Raw genomic sequence first — 18,037 nt, forward strand, 5'->3', positions numbered from 1 at the left:
TACACACTCTTGCAGACTTAACTCACTCACTACGTATATTTTAGAACTGCTTTTTGTGTTTAGTTTGTTGTCCTTCCCCAGCACCTCCGGTCAGTACGGCTGGCAACGTATGGTGCGAAAGAAGTTCAACATACATACACACAACCATACACTGGAGCCCCTGGCCAGGACTCAAACAAGTTGCACACTTGCACGCACTCGGCACTCTTAACACACACACACGGGAAGAGTACGGATTCGGTAAAAAGTAACGATTCAGGGTCGAGATTCGATTCAGGAATCGATCCTTTTGTTTTTCACGTTGTGATAAATGTAGCAGCTTCAATTATCTGCAGGGGGCCCCGTGAAACCCATTCTGTACAACGCAAAAAAATAATTGAAAAACATTTATTAAAACACGCGTGATTTGCCACATGTAATGTGAGTTCAAGAATCAATGTTAATGGATGCATCGATGCACCCCTTGACGCACTAACACTTGCGAAAACTCAACAAATGCAGTCACCCAATATACACAACTTACACGTCACACAAAGACCACCCCCCGCCCCCTCCCCGTGTAGCCTTGAACAGACTGCTGGGGGAATGTGCCGTTAGCAAGCACCTAATACCGGTACGGTGATATTGGCCAACACCACCCCATGGTCTCCCAAGCACTTATGTTTGCTACACTGCAATTAAGACGAAGTCGATCTAGAGAAGGCTCTGGACCGCATCCGATATCACTTGCCGGTGATGTTTGCCATGGTCAGGAATTGAACTCGGATAGCCGGCTTCGTGTGCAGTGCGTTAACCACTGCGCCAACGCTTCCACTACACAGACGTTTAGTTTCTTCAGCTTGTTGTCCTTCCCCCGCACCTCCGATTAGCGCGGTGAGCTACGTACGGTGCAAAAGAAGTTCAACATACATACCCACTGTACCTCACGCACATGCACGCACGCACGCACACACTCGCCCATTTTCCTCTTCACTGCGAACCATGGCCAGGAATAAAACTCAGGTTGCCACGTCAACCCTGTGTCAACTGCTGCCCTCTCTCCACCTCACAGGCCTGTTCTTTTCCTTTCACCGTCTTCTGCTCACCGCCACCAACCTCCTCCAATGCCCACACCCACATGCGCCATGCACCCGTACGTATCTCCGCGTCTCCGCTCCTTAGTGGATGTATTTGTCCATGAACTTTTTGTGGAACTCCGAGCGCAGCGTGTCATTCACAAACTGCTTCTCGTTCTTGGTTTCGTCCACCCCCTTGGCGCAGTTCTTGAAGACGACGTCGTCATCCCACCTGCACGCAAACAACGCCCCCAGCAGTGCAGCGTTTAACATTATCCAAATATATGTCGTTAACACGCCACCACCATCAGACCACAATTAAATTTTGTCACGTAAAACAAAACGTGCCAATTACTTCAGCACACCGGTTGTGTTGGAGAGTTTACGCACATTTACAATTGCAGTACCGTGACGTTTTGCTGGTTATTACAACAATCAGCTTCACCGGGCTATTAGCCAGAATTCTGAGGAAGTACTCCTGTTTCGGTCTTCAATTGGGAGAGTAAAGGTGATGTCATCACTTTAACCCAAAAAAACCTTCATGGATTATTAATTAATATTGGTTGCAAAAGCCTACGTGTTAAAGCCGTTAACTGACCGTCATGGCAAGCGCCATTAGTTTTTTCGCACAGTATGTAGCCAACCGTGCAAATAGGAGGAACGGGGGGGGGGGGGGGGGGTGAACAACAAACTAAACACGAAAAAACAGTTCTAAAGAAATGAGTATTCAATCTAGATTTCAAAGTGGTTAGCTCCAGTGGCTTCCTAATATCAGAAGGGTGTTCCAGGCGATTTCAGCATCACCTCTAAAAGCGAGTGATGCAGTGACCATATTTGTTTGATGGCCAGCCAAAGGCCACTGTGAAGATGACCATGGTGCTGTGGTCAGTACCATGCACACCCGGTCACCTTTTTCTCTCCAGCGCTGATGCTTTTACAAACTGCACCATTTGCTCATTTAAGGCCGAGTCGGTGCAGAGGATGCCCAGAACCGGTTCTGATATCACTCGCCGATGATATTAACCATAGTCAAAAATCAAACTCATGTCACAGGCTTCATAAGAGTAGTGCGCTAACCACTAAAAATACAGCTCCCCAAATACACAGAGACATACAAAGATAGAGACACAGGCAGGTTCTGGGAGAAACAGCCTTTGACAGTAACGAGCCACCATGCTCCCCTTCCCCCAGACACACAACACGGCCATAATGAACCTGCAGGACTCGTCTCCTCTCCAGGTGTACAACGCACCTGCGCTTCACCTTGAACCCCTCGGCACCCGTCAGGTTCATGAGGGGGTTTCCACTCAGGATATTCTCCGTGCGAATTTTCTCCTCCTCGGATTTCTGTTCCCGCTCCTGTGGGAGACACGGCGAGGACCCATTGAGGATACAGTGGAGACACAGGGAGGATGGAGATATTCGGTGGTTGGTATTTTTGTTATAGACATGCAGCGGGTTGGTGAGAACGAGTGGGTAAACTGCTTGGGATATACAAGCAGACACGGTGGAGACAGAAGGAGATGAGTGCGCAGGCTAAGACAGGGAAACAGGACCAGTAGGTGGCATACAAATGGACACAGAGGCAAGGAGAACACATTCCTCCTGTGGAGGGAGCTGGTAGGAACGTTGGGTTGCTCGGTCAATGGCCAGGGTCAACGGCGGCGTGGTGTATTCCGCAAATATGCCCGACTGTGAGGGCGGGCACAAGCCGGCGTGAGTAGGTTAAACGTTGAGTTTTATAAGGGCACCACGGGGTGACCAGCCCCTCCCCACCCAGCCCCACCCCTCCCACCCCCCACCCAGCCCCTCCCCACCCTCCCCTCCCCTACCAGTAATAGGGACAATGTTGGGAGATGCAAGTGGACAAAGAGGGGGACAGGGGAATAGGCAAACTGGCTGGGAAACAATTGGGTATGAGTGAGATGGGAGGGGAAAAGGATAGAATAGAGGAAACAAAAGAGATAAGAGCACGTGAAGTGATATCAGGATCCAGGAGGGTGCCAAAGCAAAGGGTGCACGGATTCAGGCTGAGACAAGCAGCCGCAAGAAACAGCGAGTGAGAACATCGGCTGGGACCCAGGAGAGACCAGAAGTGAGAATTAGAATATTTATTTATACTGAGAGAATCCGATGAGTATATAAAGCCCTTTTTCACAGATGTCCAGTAGAGAAAGCAATACAGGGGAGACCAGCAGTGAGTTGGGGACGAAGGCAGACAGATGTGAGACAAGAACAGAGGGACGCACTCGCTTGGATTGCTCCTCCGCCCGCTCCTTCTTGATTTTGCTGAGCTCGGCGAGCAGAGCCGCTGTGTCATCCTCATCATCATCGCTGTCCTTATCCGAGGCATCTTCGTCCTAAAATGCGCAACACATACATGAACACGCTAAGGCACAGAGGTATTCACAAAAACAAAAAAACACTTGCGCACACCCGCTCATTCGTGTCTGACCAGGCAAACACAAGCATCATTTGGACCAGCATTTGAATTATAGTAGTGGTGATGATGATTATTATGGTGGGAGTGATGGCTGAAGTGGCGGTGATGTTGATGACTGTAATGGCAGTGATGTTGATGACGATATAATGACGGAAGTGGTGCTATAAATTGTGAAGTTGATGGCTGCGATGCTGATGATAGTGATGGTGGAATAAGTGTTGACAGCAATGATGGTGACCGATGACGGTGGTGGAAGTGGTTTTGATGTTGATCATAACGTTGACAATAATGAATAACGATCATGTCTATGGTGACGGTGCTAGTAACGATGTTGCCATCCGCCGCTTCACCTCGTCACTCTCGATGGGGTCGTCAGCGTCGATATTGGCGGCAGGGATTTGGTCGATGCGCGGGCGCTTGGACGATGATGAAGAGGAAGAGGTGATGTGCTCTGCACACACACACACACACAAGTTCAATAAGGTGAGCTGTGTTCCTTGTGTTGTCTTGTGTTGATTATGTCCATTGTCTTCGTTGTCTGTCTACTGTGTTTGTATGTTCCCTGTGTTGTGTTCATTGTGGTGTTTTTGTGCGTTTTGTGTGTTGCTTTATGTGTACATTGTATTCACTGTGTTGTGTTCATTGCCTTGATAATGCAAATAAAAAATGTGCAGTGGACCAGGCATCAAGATGCCCTTGCAGTGATAGATATGACTGAGCAGACTAACATTAGAAACGCAGTGTTGCTAGGTAAAAAATATTTACCCCCCCTTGTACCCGATTTGTGTGACTGAGATGCTTACAGTGATGGGTAAATATCGTTTACAGGCCGTTTCAAAGCGGTGGGTCTCATGTGGCCACAGGCCACAACGAGGTAAAGTTCTGTACTGTATCTGGAGCACGGGCTGTAAGTTCCCCACCCCTACAGTGGAATCTCCTCCACTCCGATCACCCAGCTGCCCCCCCACCGCTGGCTCGTACCACGAGGCGCGCGTGACCGATCTCGTCCGGTTACTCTCTCGCGCTCCTCCAGCTCCCGGCGGAAGTCGCGGCCACGGACCTCATCCACATTGTCCTGGGTCGACTGCCTGGGGGTGTCAACATTATCAGCAGCAGCATCATCATCAGCAGCAATCATGATTCTCCATTTTTTGCATCATTTGTGAGCAGTAGTAGGTATGTTGAATTACTTTCACACCGTACGTAGCCAACCGTGCTAATCGGAGGAGCGGGGAAAGGTCAAAAAGCAGTAGCGAGTTCATCATTGTAGTAACAAGATCCTAAATGGCATTAGAAACATCAACATATTAATGAATGCCTAAGACATTCATTATTATGTTGCCAGATTGCAACGCTCAGTTACGCGAGTGTAGTTGCTAGGGGTGATGTCAGAACTTCAACTGCGCCGAGCCAATCAGCTGCAAGGATGTTTGTAGCCAACTCTCATTGTACAGCAATCAGGTGGATGATCAAGCACTCACTGATTTATTCTGATCACTCGCTCACTCACCAGAGGTTAGCAGCCTCCGTTATCACTCTTCTATCACTCCTACAATGGTTACCGTTCCCGTGAATTTCTCTTATTGATTCCTTCACCCGTATTGAAGACACGGTTCACTAAACTGAATGATTCTTCTGATCAATACTGTGTTCAAGCACCATGCTGCAGGTCTCAACAACACACTCACTCAGCAACTCACCCACTTACTCACCACACTGGAAGTCACAATGCTTATATATAGGTTTCTTCACTTGTCCTACATGACTTTGAAATTCCCTCCCATGATCTTATTTCCCAAGTTCACCAGACGTGTTAACCCCTATCTATTACAACTTCAGTTTTGCTGTTTGTTGCTGGTGTCCTAACACAACACCGATACATAACCATGCAAACAACAACAACGTACGCCAACTGCTCAAACACAACCACCACAAAGAAAATGCTTAAACACAACTATACAAAACTGTTCAAAAACAACAAAGATTCACTCACCCTGCTCACCCCTCCTGCCCTCTCTCTTAATAAAACAGGCACAAAGATCCCCCATATAGCCTAAACAGACTGTTAGGATAGGTCCTGTTAGTGAGCATCTTTGAAGCCCGAAACAGTACACGAGGGGGTGGGTGGCCAGCACTACACCCGACCGCCTGTGTCTCCCCAGTGGCAATGTTTTTACACACTGCACCAGGTACTCATTTGAGGCTGAGTCAACCTAGGGGAGGCTCAGGACCGGTTCAGATAATCGTCACTGGTGCTGGCCGTGATCGGGAATCGAACTTGGGTCGCCGGGTTCGTAGCGCAGTGCACTAACCGTTAACACTACAACTCCCAAAAATAACAACCACACACAACCACAAACGTACTACAATAAACACAACTGCTCAAAAACAAGAAAATATGGAGCACCAGAAACGTATTTCCTAACTTAAAGAGTAATTGCAAGTGTCCAATTCCATATGGAAACAGAGTTACGCCATATACAAGCTTTAGCATATTAAATAATTGGGACTTGGGTTCCAGGATCTCAGCAATCTTGACCAATAAGCCACGCAACCACCTCCTGTTATGTGAATTAACACAGTCGCTGTATAGGACATAATATGTTTTCGTGCCACAACCTCCTGTATACCAAGCGAGGCAGTTAACATCTCGCCACCGCGGCACCCTAAACTTGATTCTAGATTTGAAGCTTTCGTGACTGCAAGGATTCATACTCTTAGGTTTTTTTCGGTAAAGTCACGTAGGTAAAAAATAAAATTAAAAGTTAATAAAAGTAATAATGGAAATAAAATAAAATAATAAATCACGACGTTTCGGAGGCAACACAAGTCTCCGTCATCAGGTGGGACCGTCTTGATGCAGTAATTTTAGCTGTGACGGTCCCACCTGATGACGGAGACTTGTGTTGCCTCCCAAACGTCGTGATTTAGTATTTTATTTCCATTATTACTTTTATTAACTTTTAATTCTATTTTTTACCTACGTGACTTTACCAAAAAAACCTAAGAGTATGAACCCTAAACTTGGTTTAATCACGGGTGATTGATGCCCAGATTTGAACCCAGGATCTTAGTAGCGGCAGCTTAGCGCTCCGGCAGCTCCGAGCCCCTCGGCCACCTCCTCGTCTCCTACCTGTACTTGATCTTGGTGTGTCCGGGGAGGTCGCGACTCGAGTACTGCTTGGACAGGGCACTCAGGTCCCCGCTGCCCTCACCTTTGCCCCTCCCGCCCCTCGCCGGCTCGAACGTGGGGCGAGCAGCAGTTGTCATGGCGACCTGGTGAGCATGGCAACATTGTTATCATCACCTACCATAAACATCATCATAGACATGAACATTACATACTCTTAGGTTGTTTCGGCAAAGTCACGTAGGTAAAAAAATTATGTGACGGTTCCACCTGAAGACGGAAGCTTGTGTTGCCTCCGAAACGTCGTGATTTTTTATTTTACTTTTATTAATTTAATTTTTTTTTACCTACGTGACTTTGCCGAAAAAACCTAAGAATATTAATCATTGCAGTCACGAAAGCTTCAAATCTAGAATGAACATTACATTCCATATCTGTATTATCACCAACACTTTCATAAAAAAAAAACGGGCCATCAGTATAATTCATATTACCAGCATGACTCTGAGAGGCTTTCTGTGTGTGAAAAGTACTTCGGTTGTTAAACGACAACCAGTACACCTATCGATTTAAAGCTTTCGTTACCGAAAGAACCAAGAAGATGAACCAGTACACCATTAACCTGGCCTTCTCCACGTCTGCTCAGATTGACATTCGTACATGGTGTGGTATGCTAACAATGATCACTCGGGAGACAGACAGCCGGGTGTGGTACTGACCACACCACCTCCACGTGCAATACTTACCAACATAGTCTATTTGGCTATAAAATATATCTTGTGTGCGAGCTATATTTATGTATGGGTCTCTGAATGTGCTCGTCTCTGTGTGCACATGTGCTTATGTACATGTCTGTGTGTAGCTGTGCTTGCGTATTCATTTGTCCACGTCAATAGATGTGTGCGTGTACTCTTACTTAAGTTTGTCTGTGCCAATACATGCGTCTGTGTCCGTACATTTGCCTATGTATGCATTGTCGAGATATACATGTGCGTACTCGTACGCGTTTGAGTCTACGAGTGGGCAAGCCCTACTCGTACACAAAATAAGAACGCTACCTTGGGACAAACGTGGCATCAATGGAGCCGCACTGCTCGTCAGGATATCACATCACACTGATATTTGCCGAATGTTACTGTTCTACTTGTGTTGGTCGCAATAACCACCACAGTAACGGGCTTTGCGTCCGGGCCTAACAGTGGCGGGGTGTGGGGAGCCTCGGCATCGCCTGGTTTCGCACGCACGACGGGCGCCTTGAACGCCGCGGAGTTATAGTCGAGAACGCTAAGGCCTCGCCGAACACTGGGGATAAAGCAATTATCACGCGAAACCCCCGAGCAAAAAAACCGTAACCCTGCACCGATTGCGAAGTAACGTTGCGTACGATTAAGCACAACTAGAGTAGCGTCAATTGTAAGTGCCATTTAAGCATACAAATGTGAAATACCTTTAAAATGATGTACAGGGCGAAGCCTGGATTGACTAGGCCTCAATTTCAAACACTGCCGATGTAACCGCTGCAAGCGTCCTCAAAACAAAAACCACCGTTCGGGGTGAAACAGAACGAAGGCACACGAGTCGCAACATCGACAGAGCCTCCGGCGAGTACCGAAAGAAGTTACGCGAGGAAACGTTTCCTCACCTTTTTTTATGCCCAAAGGCGCTTTCGCGAAACCGCGGGGTCCTGACGGAGAGCCCGGACCACGTGACCGGCCCCCTGACGTCACTTCCGCCCTTGGCGCGCACCCGCCACGTGCGTTCGCAAACTCGCTGTGGTTTTTTTCGGTAACGTCACGTAGGTAAAAAATATAAAATAAATTAAAATGAAGACAAATACATTTAATTATGAAAACAAAATGAAAACAAAATGAAAAAAAAATACATTTATTTATGAAAACAAAATAAAAACAAATACATTTATTTATGAAAATAAAATGAAAACAAATACATTTATTTGTTTTCATAAATACATGTATTTGTTTTCATTTTAATTTTATATATTTTTACCTATGTAGAGAGGAGCCGACACGAGATTGCAGGGGTCTCGTCCTTTATTCCTTTCCTTCCATTCACACCTGTCGCCAGCCGTCCCAATCCCGTTCCCGCCAAAGGCCCCCCTTTCCCGCCCGTTCTCCCCTTATATCACCTCGATCACCCCTCCCCCTAACCCATCTATTGGTGGGAATCCTTCCCCTGACACCCCTACATCACCCCCCCCCCCCGGAGAAAAAATAACCGTCCTCGGTTCTGCCTCCCCCATGGACCATTTAAGTCTCCCCATGCCTCCCACCACTGACAGTGACGACAGCCCTTACCCCCCCCCACAACCCTACAATGCAATATAACACAACAAATCAATTGCGCGGCCTGCCCAGGTCTCCAGCCAGCATCCCGTAACAGCCCGGACATCCACAGGCAGCAGATGACCGTGGCGGCCCCCTCCTTCGAAGGCCCTCTCGTCGCGGTCCCTGGTTCGGTGGTGCCGGTGTCGCCTTGCCTGGCGCCGCTGTCTCTCCGGCCCCCGCTCGTGCCGCCGCTCCGTCAGGCCTCACATGGGGTGCTGTAGGTGACAAGGGAACACAGGGCACCGAACCCCCTGCCGGTCGGCGCGTGGTGGTCGGCGACCTTGGCCTGGGTAGGGATGATGATGATGTTGGCAGTGATGTTGGTGGTGATGTTGGTGAAGATGACGGTGGAGAGATGTATGGCTTAAGGCGGGTGGGGTGTACAAACCATCGTCGCTTACCCAGTTGGACCTGGACGCACTGCGGTCGGAGTGCTTTGATGACCTCGACCGGCCCTTTCCAGGGTCGGTGCAGCTTTGGTGAGAGGCCAACCGGCACCTGAGGACAGTGTAGCCATGCCTGGTCCCCAACTTTAAAGGGCTTGGCTGTCACTGTCCTCTCCCGTATCCGTACATTACTCTCTTGGCTCGCGGCCGATGCGGCCTCGGCTGCTTGGCGGGCCTCTCTCAAATAAATGAGGGAGGTCTTTAGTGCCTTCGGCCATGCGTCGGCTCTTGCCGGAATGTCCGTCAGCTGCACCTCAATAGGCGGAACGGGATCCCGTCCGTACATCAGGAAAAACGGCGAGAACCCCGTCGCCGCGTGTGGGGCCACCCTGTACGCCGCTAAGACCGATGGAATGTGGAGGTCCCAGTCGGAATGGTTTTCGTCCACCACTTGGGACAGCATGGCCGCTATGGTGCGGTTAAGCCGCTCTACCATCCCATCGGTCTGGGGATGATATGGAGATGTTCGGACCTTTTTAGTGCCCAGGATAGAGCAGACGTCCTTCAATAGCTGTGAGGAGAAATTCCTGCCCTGATCCGTGAGCAACCGCTCCGGTGCCCCCTTATCAAGGACATAGCCTCCCACGAAGGCATCGGCGATGGTCTGTGCCGTTTGGTCCGGGAGGGCCCACGCCATCGGCCACCTCGTGCAGTACTCGACTCCGACCAACAGGTATTTATTTCCCCGTGGCGTGACCGGCAGCGGTCCCAAGATGTCCAACGCAACCAATTCGTTGACCCTGGTCACCGTGATGGGCTGTAGGGGCGCCCGGCTTACCCGGGGTGGCGGCTTTCGCCGCGCACATTCGACGCAGGTAGCGACCCATCGATGCACGTCAGCGGTCATACCTGGCCAAAAGTACCGACCCTGTAATGTGTGCAGTGTCTTCCGCCCTGCCAGGTGCAGCAGCTGGCGGCCGTGTACGTCCATAACCAATTGTTGACGCAGCGACTCCGGAACTACCAGGCATCGCCGGCGCCCTGTCGGGTCCCATCGCATGAGGAGATCCTCCCATACGATGTACTCCTCCCCCCCTGCCTCTGCTGAGGCGCGTAGTGTTCGCAGTGGGGCTTCCTCCAGCTGTAGCCGTCTCCAATCGTCCAAGGTCAGCCCCAGGTCGTGGTCGGTCAGCTGGACCTCACCCTGTGCGCCCTCCGCCGTGCGTACAGGAGCGATGACCGTCCCCTCCGGCCTCGCCTCCTTGCAGCGTGCCCCGCCTGTGGTGCATGCACAAGGGCCCTGGGGCACCAGTCGGGACAATGCGTCTGCGTTGGCATGTCTGGTCCCTTTGCGATGCACTACTTGGTACCTGTACTCCTGCAGGCGTTCTATCCATCTGGCCAGCTGGCCCGAAGGCTGGTCGATGCGGAGCGAATACTGCAAGGCCGCGTGGTCAGTGCGGACCGTAAATTTGCGACCATACAGGTAGGGTCGGAATTGCTGCACAAAGTGAACGACTGCCAGGAGTTCCCTACGTGTGACGCAGTAGCGCTGCTCCGCTGATGAAAGCACGCGACTACCATAGGCGATAACCACCTCCCGACCCTGCTGGACTTGCGACAAAACACTGCCGATGCCCACATCGCTGGCGTCCGTGTCCAGGATAAAGGGGAGGCCAAAATCCGGAAAGGCCAATGGTGGTGCATCTGTCAGACGTGAGCGCAGCTGCTGGAATGCCTCTTCCTCCAGAGGGCCCCAATAAAACCTCTGGTTCTTCGCCGTCAACACGTGCAAGGGCTTGGCAATGGTTGCGAAGTTGGGCACAAACCGGCGGTAGTAAGAAACGAAACCCACAAACCGGCGTACCTCCGGAACCGTTGTGGGAACAGCCCAGGCCCTCACGCAGGCCGTCTTTTCCGGGTCTGTAGCCACTCCCGACTCACTGACGACGTGGCCCAAGTAGCGTACCGACGACTGCATAAGGTGGCACTTCGACGGCTTGAGCTTCAAGTTCGCGTTCCGGAACCGCAGGAACACCTGACGCAATCGGTCAATGTGTTCCTCGAATGATCGGCTGAAAACAATGACGTCGTCCAGGTAGATGAGGCACGTTTCCCATTGGAGGCCTGCCAAGGCCAACTCCATTATGCGTTGGAACGTTGCCGGCGCCGTCTGGAGGCCCATAGGCAGGCAGTTGAACTCGAACAGGCCCTGTGGTGTCCGGAATGCTGTTTTAGGCCGGGAGTCCGCGTCTAGTGGGACCTGCCAGAACCCGGACAACAAATCCAGCGTACTGAAAAATTTTGCTCCCGCCAGTGCATCCAATGAGTCGTCGATACGTGGTAGGGGATATGCGTCGGCCAGCGTGACGGCATTGAGGCGTCGGAAGTCCACACAGAATCTCAGTGACCCATCTGACTTCTTGACTAGGACCACCGGTGCCCCCCAGGGACTCGAGGATGGAGAAATTATGTCGGCCCGCAGCATCTCCTGCACCGCTTGTTGAATGTGCCCTTTTTCCATTGGGCTCATTCTATATGTGTTTTGGCGCAGGGGTGCGGCATCTCCCGTGTTGATGTGGTGCTGTGACAGATTTGTGCGCCCTAGGTCGAACGGTCCCCGGCTGAACACGTCCGAGAACTCCTGCAATAACGAGTGCAGCTGCTGTTTCTGGTCGGGCGGCAATCCCGGCTCAGGCCCCGCCAGCTGGTCCATCCACGATTTGGCCCCTCTGTCCTCGGACTGGCCGATGCTGCCTACAAGCTCGGGCTCTGTCCCTGGGGCTCCTAGTGACAAGGGACTAACGTGGGCCAGAACTGTTCCCTCCTGCACCGTCGCTGTTCTATCGGAGGTGTTCAGCACCTGAATGAACAGATGCTGGTTCCTCTGTACAATAGTTTCGGCCCTAACCAGCGCATGACGATCCATGGCCGCTGACGCCGGAGACACCAGGATGGGTGAGTCTGGTCGGGCTGTCACGAGGGGGGACCGATATTGCAGCGGAACCAGCATCTGGGCTGCCGGGGGAATGGAGACAGACTTACTGACCAGAGCCTGCACGTAGGGTACACCCCGGCTGGCCCCCTCCGCCTTTAGGAAATGGAGATGCGTTCCCTGGACTTCCACCCGCCCATTGGCCAGATCGATTTTCATTGGCATCCGCCTCAGAAAGTCCGTCCCCAACAGGCAGGGTATGGGCAACGTTGCGGAGACAAGGATGGGTCCTGCTACCGAAAGCTGCCCAATCTGTATCGGGGCTTCAACCTGGCCCAGGAAGCCCATGCTGCCTCCATTTGCTGCAATGAACGTTGTCTTGACGGGGACTAAAGGTCGGATTTTATCCGGCAGCATCTCATGCATGGTGCTCGAGATGATCGTGGCTGATGCCCCCGTATCGACCAAGATACGTGCCGACACTCCCGCGATTTCACCGACCAGGACCGAGGTTCCTGACGTGGCCGCTACCACCCGCCTTGCCAGCTTCCTCCATTGTGTGGCTGAGTCCGGCCACTGACCAGGCGGCGTCTCGTTATCCTGTGGTGCATGGTGAAATGATGGGGGATGGGTGTGGATGGACTGAAGATGGGGTTCCTCCCTTTGGAGTGCGTCCCAGCAGGGTGAACGCGCCCTTGTTACATAGTGTGGGCTTACCCCTGGGTTGCGGGCTGGGCTCTCTATGTAGTGCAAATTGCCCCCCCTAGGTGACGTAGGATGGGCCCCCCTTGTGGTGTGGGGGGGCCCCCCCATTGCAGGGGGCGGTGGGGACTGGGGGGTGGGCCTTCCCGTGAGCCCCTCTCTTTCCTTTGTCACGGGGGCGTGGTCCCCCTGGTTCCGTCTCGCTCTGTCGCAAAGCGGTGGTGAGGCGGGTCGTGGAATTGCTCCAGGGCGCAATGTCAATCGTGTGGGCTGCCTCCGCCCCCGGGCCGTTGCCCCTGGCAACTCGCCGGCGTTGCAGGTAACTGGTGACGTCACGCCCGCCGGTGACGTCACGCCCGCCCGCGAACCCACGCCCGCCCGCGAAACCACGCCCACCCGCGACGTCACGCCCGCCCGCGAAACCCCGCCCGCCCGCGAAACCACGCCCACCCGCGACGTCACGCCCGCCCGCGAACCCACGCCCGCCCGCGAAACCCCGCCCGCGCGCGACGTCACGCCCGGCATCGACGTCGCTGCCGGCCGCGACGTCACTTCCGCCCGCGACGTCACCTCCGCCCGCGACGTCACCTCCGTCCGCGACGTCCCTCCCGGCGTCGGCGCGACTCCCGGCGCGGTCCCCGGCCTCGGCGCGATCCCCGACGCGGTCCCTGGCCCCGGCGCGATTCCAGGCGCGGTCCACGGCCCCGGCGCAATTCCCGGCGCGATCCGCGACACCACTTCCGACCGCGACGTCACTTCCGGACGCAACGTCACGTCCGTTCGCGACGCCACTCCGGGTCGCGATGCGACCACAGGCCCCGGCGCTATCCCCTTCCCCCGACCAGAACAGCGGGGACCGGGAAACGACACCACCGGCGCCCACCCCGAGGAGACTCCCGGTGAGTTCGCGGCGTCGGAAGTGTAATTACCCGGCCCGCCCGAGAGGCCGGGTGGGACGGCGTCACTCGCCTGGCTCCTGTCGGCGTTCGGCCCCGGCAGGTTCCAGGTGACGTTGGCGGCCTCCGGCTCCGTGCGGCACCCCCTCGCCACATGCCCCTCGCGACCACAACGGTGGCAGACCCACGGGGCGTTGCGTCGGGGGGGCTCGGCGCGATGTTGTAGAGGCGGCTGCCAGCGACGCGGCGGTTGGTCCCTCTGCTCCGCCAGTCCCCGGATCGCCGCGTACACCTCCCGCAGCGATGGCTCCGTCTCAGACGTCGGCGGTCCGTCCCCAGATGCCCCACCGGCAGCCTGTGGTGACGGTGCAGGTTCGGCGGTTAGTGTCGCTGGACCAAGTAGCGCCGCGGCAACGGCTGGGCTGTTCCCCCCCGCCGCGCCAGCCACCGGGCCCACGGGTGGCGCCCGGCCCATGACCTGCTCGTGGGCTTGGATGGTCCGGGCAGCCCACAGCGAGGTGCGTTCTTCCGGCGTCACTACGGGCATTACAACGCCGGCGCGGCAAGCGTAGGCGATGAGGTGCTCGACCACGAGGTCCTCGAGCGCTTCTTCAGCCAGGCGAGGGAAAGCTCTCCTCGCCAACACGAGCAGCGCCCCCCTGTAGGCTAAAGGGGATTCTTTAGCCCCTCGCTGGCGATCCTGGAACCGTTTAAAGGCTCCTTCCGCCGGGCAATAGATCTCCCCCAAAGCCTCGTAGGCCGCCTGTAGCGTGGACTTGCTGTGCGAGGGAAGGGAGGTGTAAGAGGAGAGTGCTTCTTTGCCCAGAACAGATGGCAGCGCTCGTAGGGCCTCTTCGTCTGTCCACTCGAGAGCGTGGAAGGCAGCCTCGAATCGGCGGACAAACTCCTCCCAATCTTCTTCCTCAGCCACAAACTTGTCGACGGGCCCCAGCCGACGCGGCCGTCCGGCCACCTGCTCTCCGTGTTGGGTGTTTAGCCCTGGGGGTTTTGGCGGGAGCGGCGGCGGCTGGCGTGACGAGGTTGGTTGCGGCTCCTGCCCGGCCGGCTGGTCGGCGTCCGGTTCCCGTGGCCTCTCCTCCCGTAGTACGCGTGGGGGTGGGGGTCCCGGTGCCGGCGGGCCCCCCATAGGGAGCCTCTGCAAGAGCTCCTGGAGCGCCCTCTCCACGCGGGCCATGCGGTCCTCCATGCGATCCTCCAGGCGATCCGGGCCCCCTTCTGCTGCTTCTGACAGCAGGCCCCCTTGTTGCCCAGGATGTGAAGGATCCCCGGCCCCTGCTTCCTCCTCCCTCGGCTCCCTCCCGCGAGGATTCTTCTTTGTAGCCATTAGGATCCCACCGCTGCCACCAAATGTAGAGAGGAGCCGACACGAGATTGCAGGGGTCTCGTCCTTTATTCCTTTCCTTCCATTCACACCTGTCGCCAGCCGTCCCAATCCCGTTCCCGCCAAAGGCCCCCCTTTCCCGCCCGTTCTCCCCTTATATCACCTCGATCACCCCTCCCCCTAACCCATCTATTGGTGGGAATCCTTCCCCTGACACCCCTACACCTACGTGACTTTACCAAAAAAAACAAAGAGTATGGATCCTTGCAGTCACGAAAACTTCAAATCCAGAATCGCTGTGTGTCGTACAACCCGCCACCACCCGGACACGGCCATTGGTAAGGAGTTTTAATTGGCATGGTCTGTTCATGTAACAAACTTTGGGATGTTCTGTTTACGTGATAAACTTTTTCACATAAACAGAACATCCCAACGTTTGGCACGCAAACAGAACATGCCAATTTAAACCCCTTACCAATTGGTCGTGTCCGGGTGTGGGTCGTTAAACCCGCCACGTGACAAACTTTGGGATGCTCTATTTACGTGACAAACTTTAACAAACTTTGTCTGCCAAAGTTTGCCACGGAACATGACAATTCGTTACTAGTTCATCACTCACCGGTTCTGTGTTGGAGAGCAAATCCACAGCGTTTACAATCTGAGTACGACGTTTCGCCAGTAATTGCAACCGGCATCATCAGGCGAACAGCCAGATTTGTGGGGAAATCCTCCTGTGTCGTTCCAAAAATAGAGGGAAAGATATGATGGCGTTGTCAGCCCTTGTGCGAAGTGGGCGGGGGGGGGGGGTAATGAATGCATATAAATTACAACGCGATATAACCCCCAAAAGCCTGTATTATGGATGATATTGGTGGCGAAAGTCTACGTGTTAAACTCGCTGTGGGTCTAATGCGGAGAGGTGGGGGAGCGGTGGCGTAGCTGTTAGCGCAATGCGCAACGAACGCGGTGACCCGAGTTCGATTCCCGCTCGCGACCGAAACACCGAAACACCGAAACACCGAAACACTGAAACACCAAAACGACAAACCTTACCGGCTGTGTCGGGTGGTTGGAGGGTTACGACACATTTTATACTTGCGCGATCTAACCCAAAAATCTGTACTATGGCCAGAAAGTCGATTATGTGAACCGGTCATGGGCCTTACCCTAGGTCGACTCAGCCTCAAATGAGTACCTGGTGTGGTGTGTAAACATCGCCAGCGGGGAGACAAAGGCGAGCCGGGCGTGTGTGCCGTTTCGGCCTTCATAGGTGCTCGCTAACAGCACTTGCTCCAACAGTCTGTTCAGGCTATACGGGGGATATTCGTCTTTTGTGCTCGGTCGAAGCCTTCATCGAGCAGTGGGTAGACCATGGCTGATGATGATAACGGCAGTCCGCTGCAGTCAGCAAAGTTCGGTCTAAATTTGGATAATTTCCAGTTCTGAAACGTGCTTAAAACACATCGGTTTGACGTGTAGCGGTCCCGTACATGTGCCGCTTAAACCTCCCCACTCTCCTGCCTCTCCCAGCCTGCTGCTTGTTGGAGGGTAGGGGAGGCGGAGGGCGGGGAGTGATTTGACAGCGGAAGATTGTTGTTGTGCTGCGTGCTACTTACCCAACAAACCCGTTGTTCGATTTGGAAGAGATAACTCATTGAACGATTTCAGTGAGTGGCAGCTACTGGCCACACCCAGGGTCCAATTTGTTGAGCCGAGAAACCAGCGGTCCCCAACCTTTTTGGCACCAGGGACCGGTTTCGTTGAAGACACATTTTTCACGGACCGACGGACCGGGGGGGGGGGTTCATAATTGGGTCTTTCCCCCTTTTCAAAGAAGCTCTCCAGCGACGTTTGTTTTTTACTCATTTTGGCCAGGGGTTAGCAGCTCATGGGCTTGTCAGATATTGCGGAGATCTGAACACGGTTCCACCGGGGCTGCACTGGCTTCTTTCGGCAGCGCTGCCACATTGCTGCACAGAAAGTCAGTGGCAGGTGGTGGACGGTTGAGGTTGAAGCCCTTTTATCGATGCCCCTCGTCCTCACCTTCATGGCTATGCAAGGAGAAGCACGGAACCTTGCCCAGAGGGGATTCCGCACCGAAGCACTGCACGAGTTGGAGGCTGCACGCGGCTCCCCGAGTTTCTCTCGTGGGTCAGAGGCGACCGGATCTTCTCTGCATCAGAACCAGAACCGGGATTCGCGTAGTTTTGGTGACGTTTGGGGTTGATGCGGAGCAGTTGGTTTGTTCTAGATTTGAAGCTTTCGTGACTGCAAGGATTCATATTCTTTGGTTTTTTCGGTAAAGTCACGTAGGTATTTTTTTTTCGTTAATTGTTGTTGTGTTGTTTATTTGTGTGTTGTGGAAAATATGTAAGGGTGTGTTACAAGAGGTGGTGGTTTTTCGGTTAACCGAACTGAGGTGTGGCCGTGCTCTTAAGAGCTCCTGTGGCTAGGCGCCTTTACGAGTGGGGTTTTTTTGGGAGGTCTTGGTGGCAGAGGTCGCAAATGGGTTTTGATTCCTTACCCGTACCCGGCCACACCAGGGTCGCAAACGGGTACCCGATTGCGACCTCTGGGATGAAGCCATGTTGCAGGCGCGGGTGAGTTGATTCTAGGAACTTGAATTGTGAGAAGAGACAAGACGTTGGGAAATGAGTGACAGTTACTCACCAGTGACTCACGGTCTACCCGTACCCGGCCGCACCAGGGTCGCAAACGGGTAACAGTACCCGGCCTCCGGGTATCGGGTAGGTATCGGGTACCCGGTTGCGACCTCTGCTTGGTGGACCCCAATCAAACCCTC

General features: G+C 53.6%; 2 protein-coding genes across 3 annotated transcripts; both read right to left on the bottom strand.

The window, feature by feature from the left end:
* Window positions 1-373: 373 nt before the first annotated feature.
* On the bottom strand, window positions 374-8,364 carry CWC15 (CWC15 spliceosome associated protein). The gene is made up of 7 exons (XM_078869032.1): window positions 8,271-8,364; window positions 6,632-6,774; window positions 4,480-4,586; window positions 3,849-3,949; window positions 3,305-3,415; window positions 2,308-2,414; window positions 374-1,287 (listed from the first exon to the last, which is right to left on the bottom strand). Exons 2-7 carry the CDS (start codon window positions 6,766-6,768, stop codon window positions 1,158-1,160), a joined length of 693 nt encoding a protein of 230 aa, XP_078725158.1. The 5' UTR covers window positions 6,769-6,774; window positions 8,271-8,364; the 3' UTR covers window positions 374-1,157.
* A 281-nt stretch (window positions 8,365-8,645) lies between these two features.
* On the bottom strand, window positions 8,646-15,448 carry LOC144942275 (uncharacterized). 2 transcript variants are annotated; one of them, XM_078869034.1, is made up of 2 exons: window positions 13,966-15,448; window positions 8,646-9,188 (listed from the first exon to the last, which is right to left on the bottom strand). In XM_078869034.1, the coding sequence occupies exons 1-2, from the start codon at window positions 15,235-15,237 to the stop codon at window positions 9,177-9,179; spliced, it is 1,284 nt and encodes a 427-aa protein (XP_078725160.1). In that variant the 5' UTR covers window positions 15,238-15,448; the 3' UTR covers window positions 8,646-9,176. The 2 variants fall into 2 exon arrangements, with proteins under 2 accessions (XP_078725160.1, XP_078725159.1); XM_078869033.1 differs by having other exon boundaries at window positions 13,585-15,448.
* Window positions 15,449-18,037: the final 2,589 nt, after the last annotated feature.

Source organism: Lampetra fluviatilis, chromosome 27, assembly GCF_964198595.1.
Source record: "Lampetra fluviatilis chromosome 27, kcLamFluv1.1, whole genome shotgun sequence".
In the NCBI taxonomy this organism is placed as follows: Eukaryota; Metazoa; Chordata; class Hyperoartia; order Petromyzontiformes; family Petromyzontidae; genus Lampetra; species Lampetra fluviatilis.

Coding starts and splice junctions, on each gene's coding strand:
- LOC144942275 (XM_078869033.1), bottom strand. CDS start 15,237: ATGGCTACAAAGAAGAATCCTCGCGGGAGGGAGCCGAGGGAGGAGGAA.
- CWC15 (XM_078869032.1), bottom strand. CDS start 6,768: ATGACAACTGCTGCTCGCCCCACGTTCGAGCCGGCGAGGGGCGGGAGG. Junction 3,950..4,479: donor TCGGTCACGCGCGCCTCGTG/GTACGAGCCAGC, acceptor GTGTGTGTGCAG/AGCACATCACCTCTTCCTCT. Junction 1,288..2,307: donor GGGTTCAAGGTGAAGCGCAG/GTGCGTTGTACA, acceptor GTTTGCGTGCAG/GTGGGATGACGACGTCGTCT.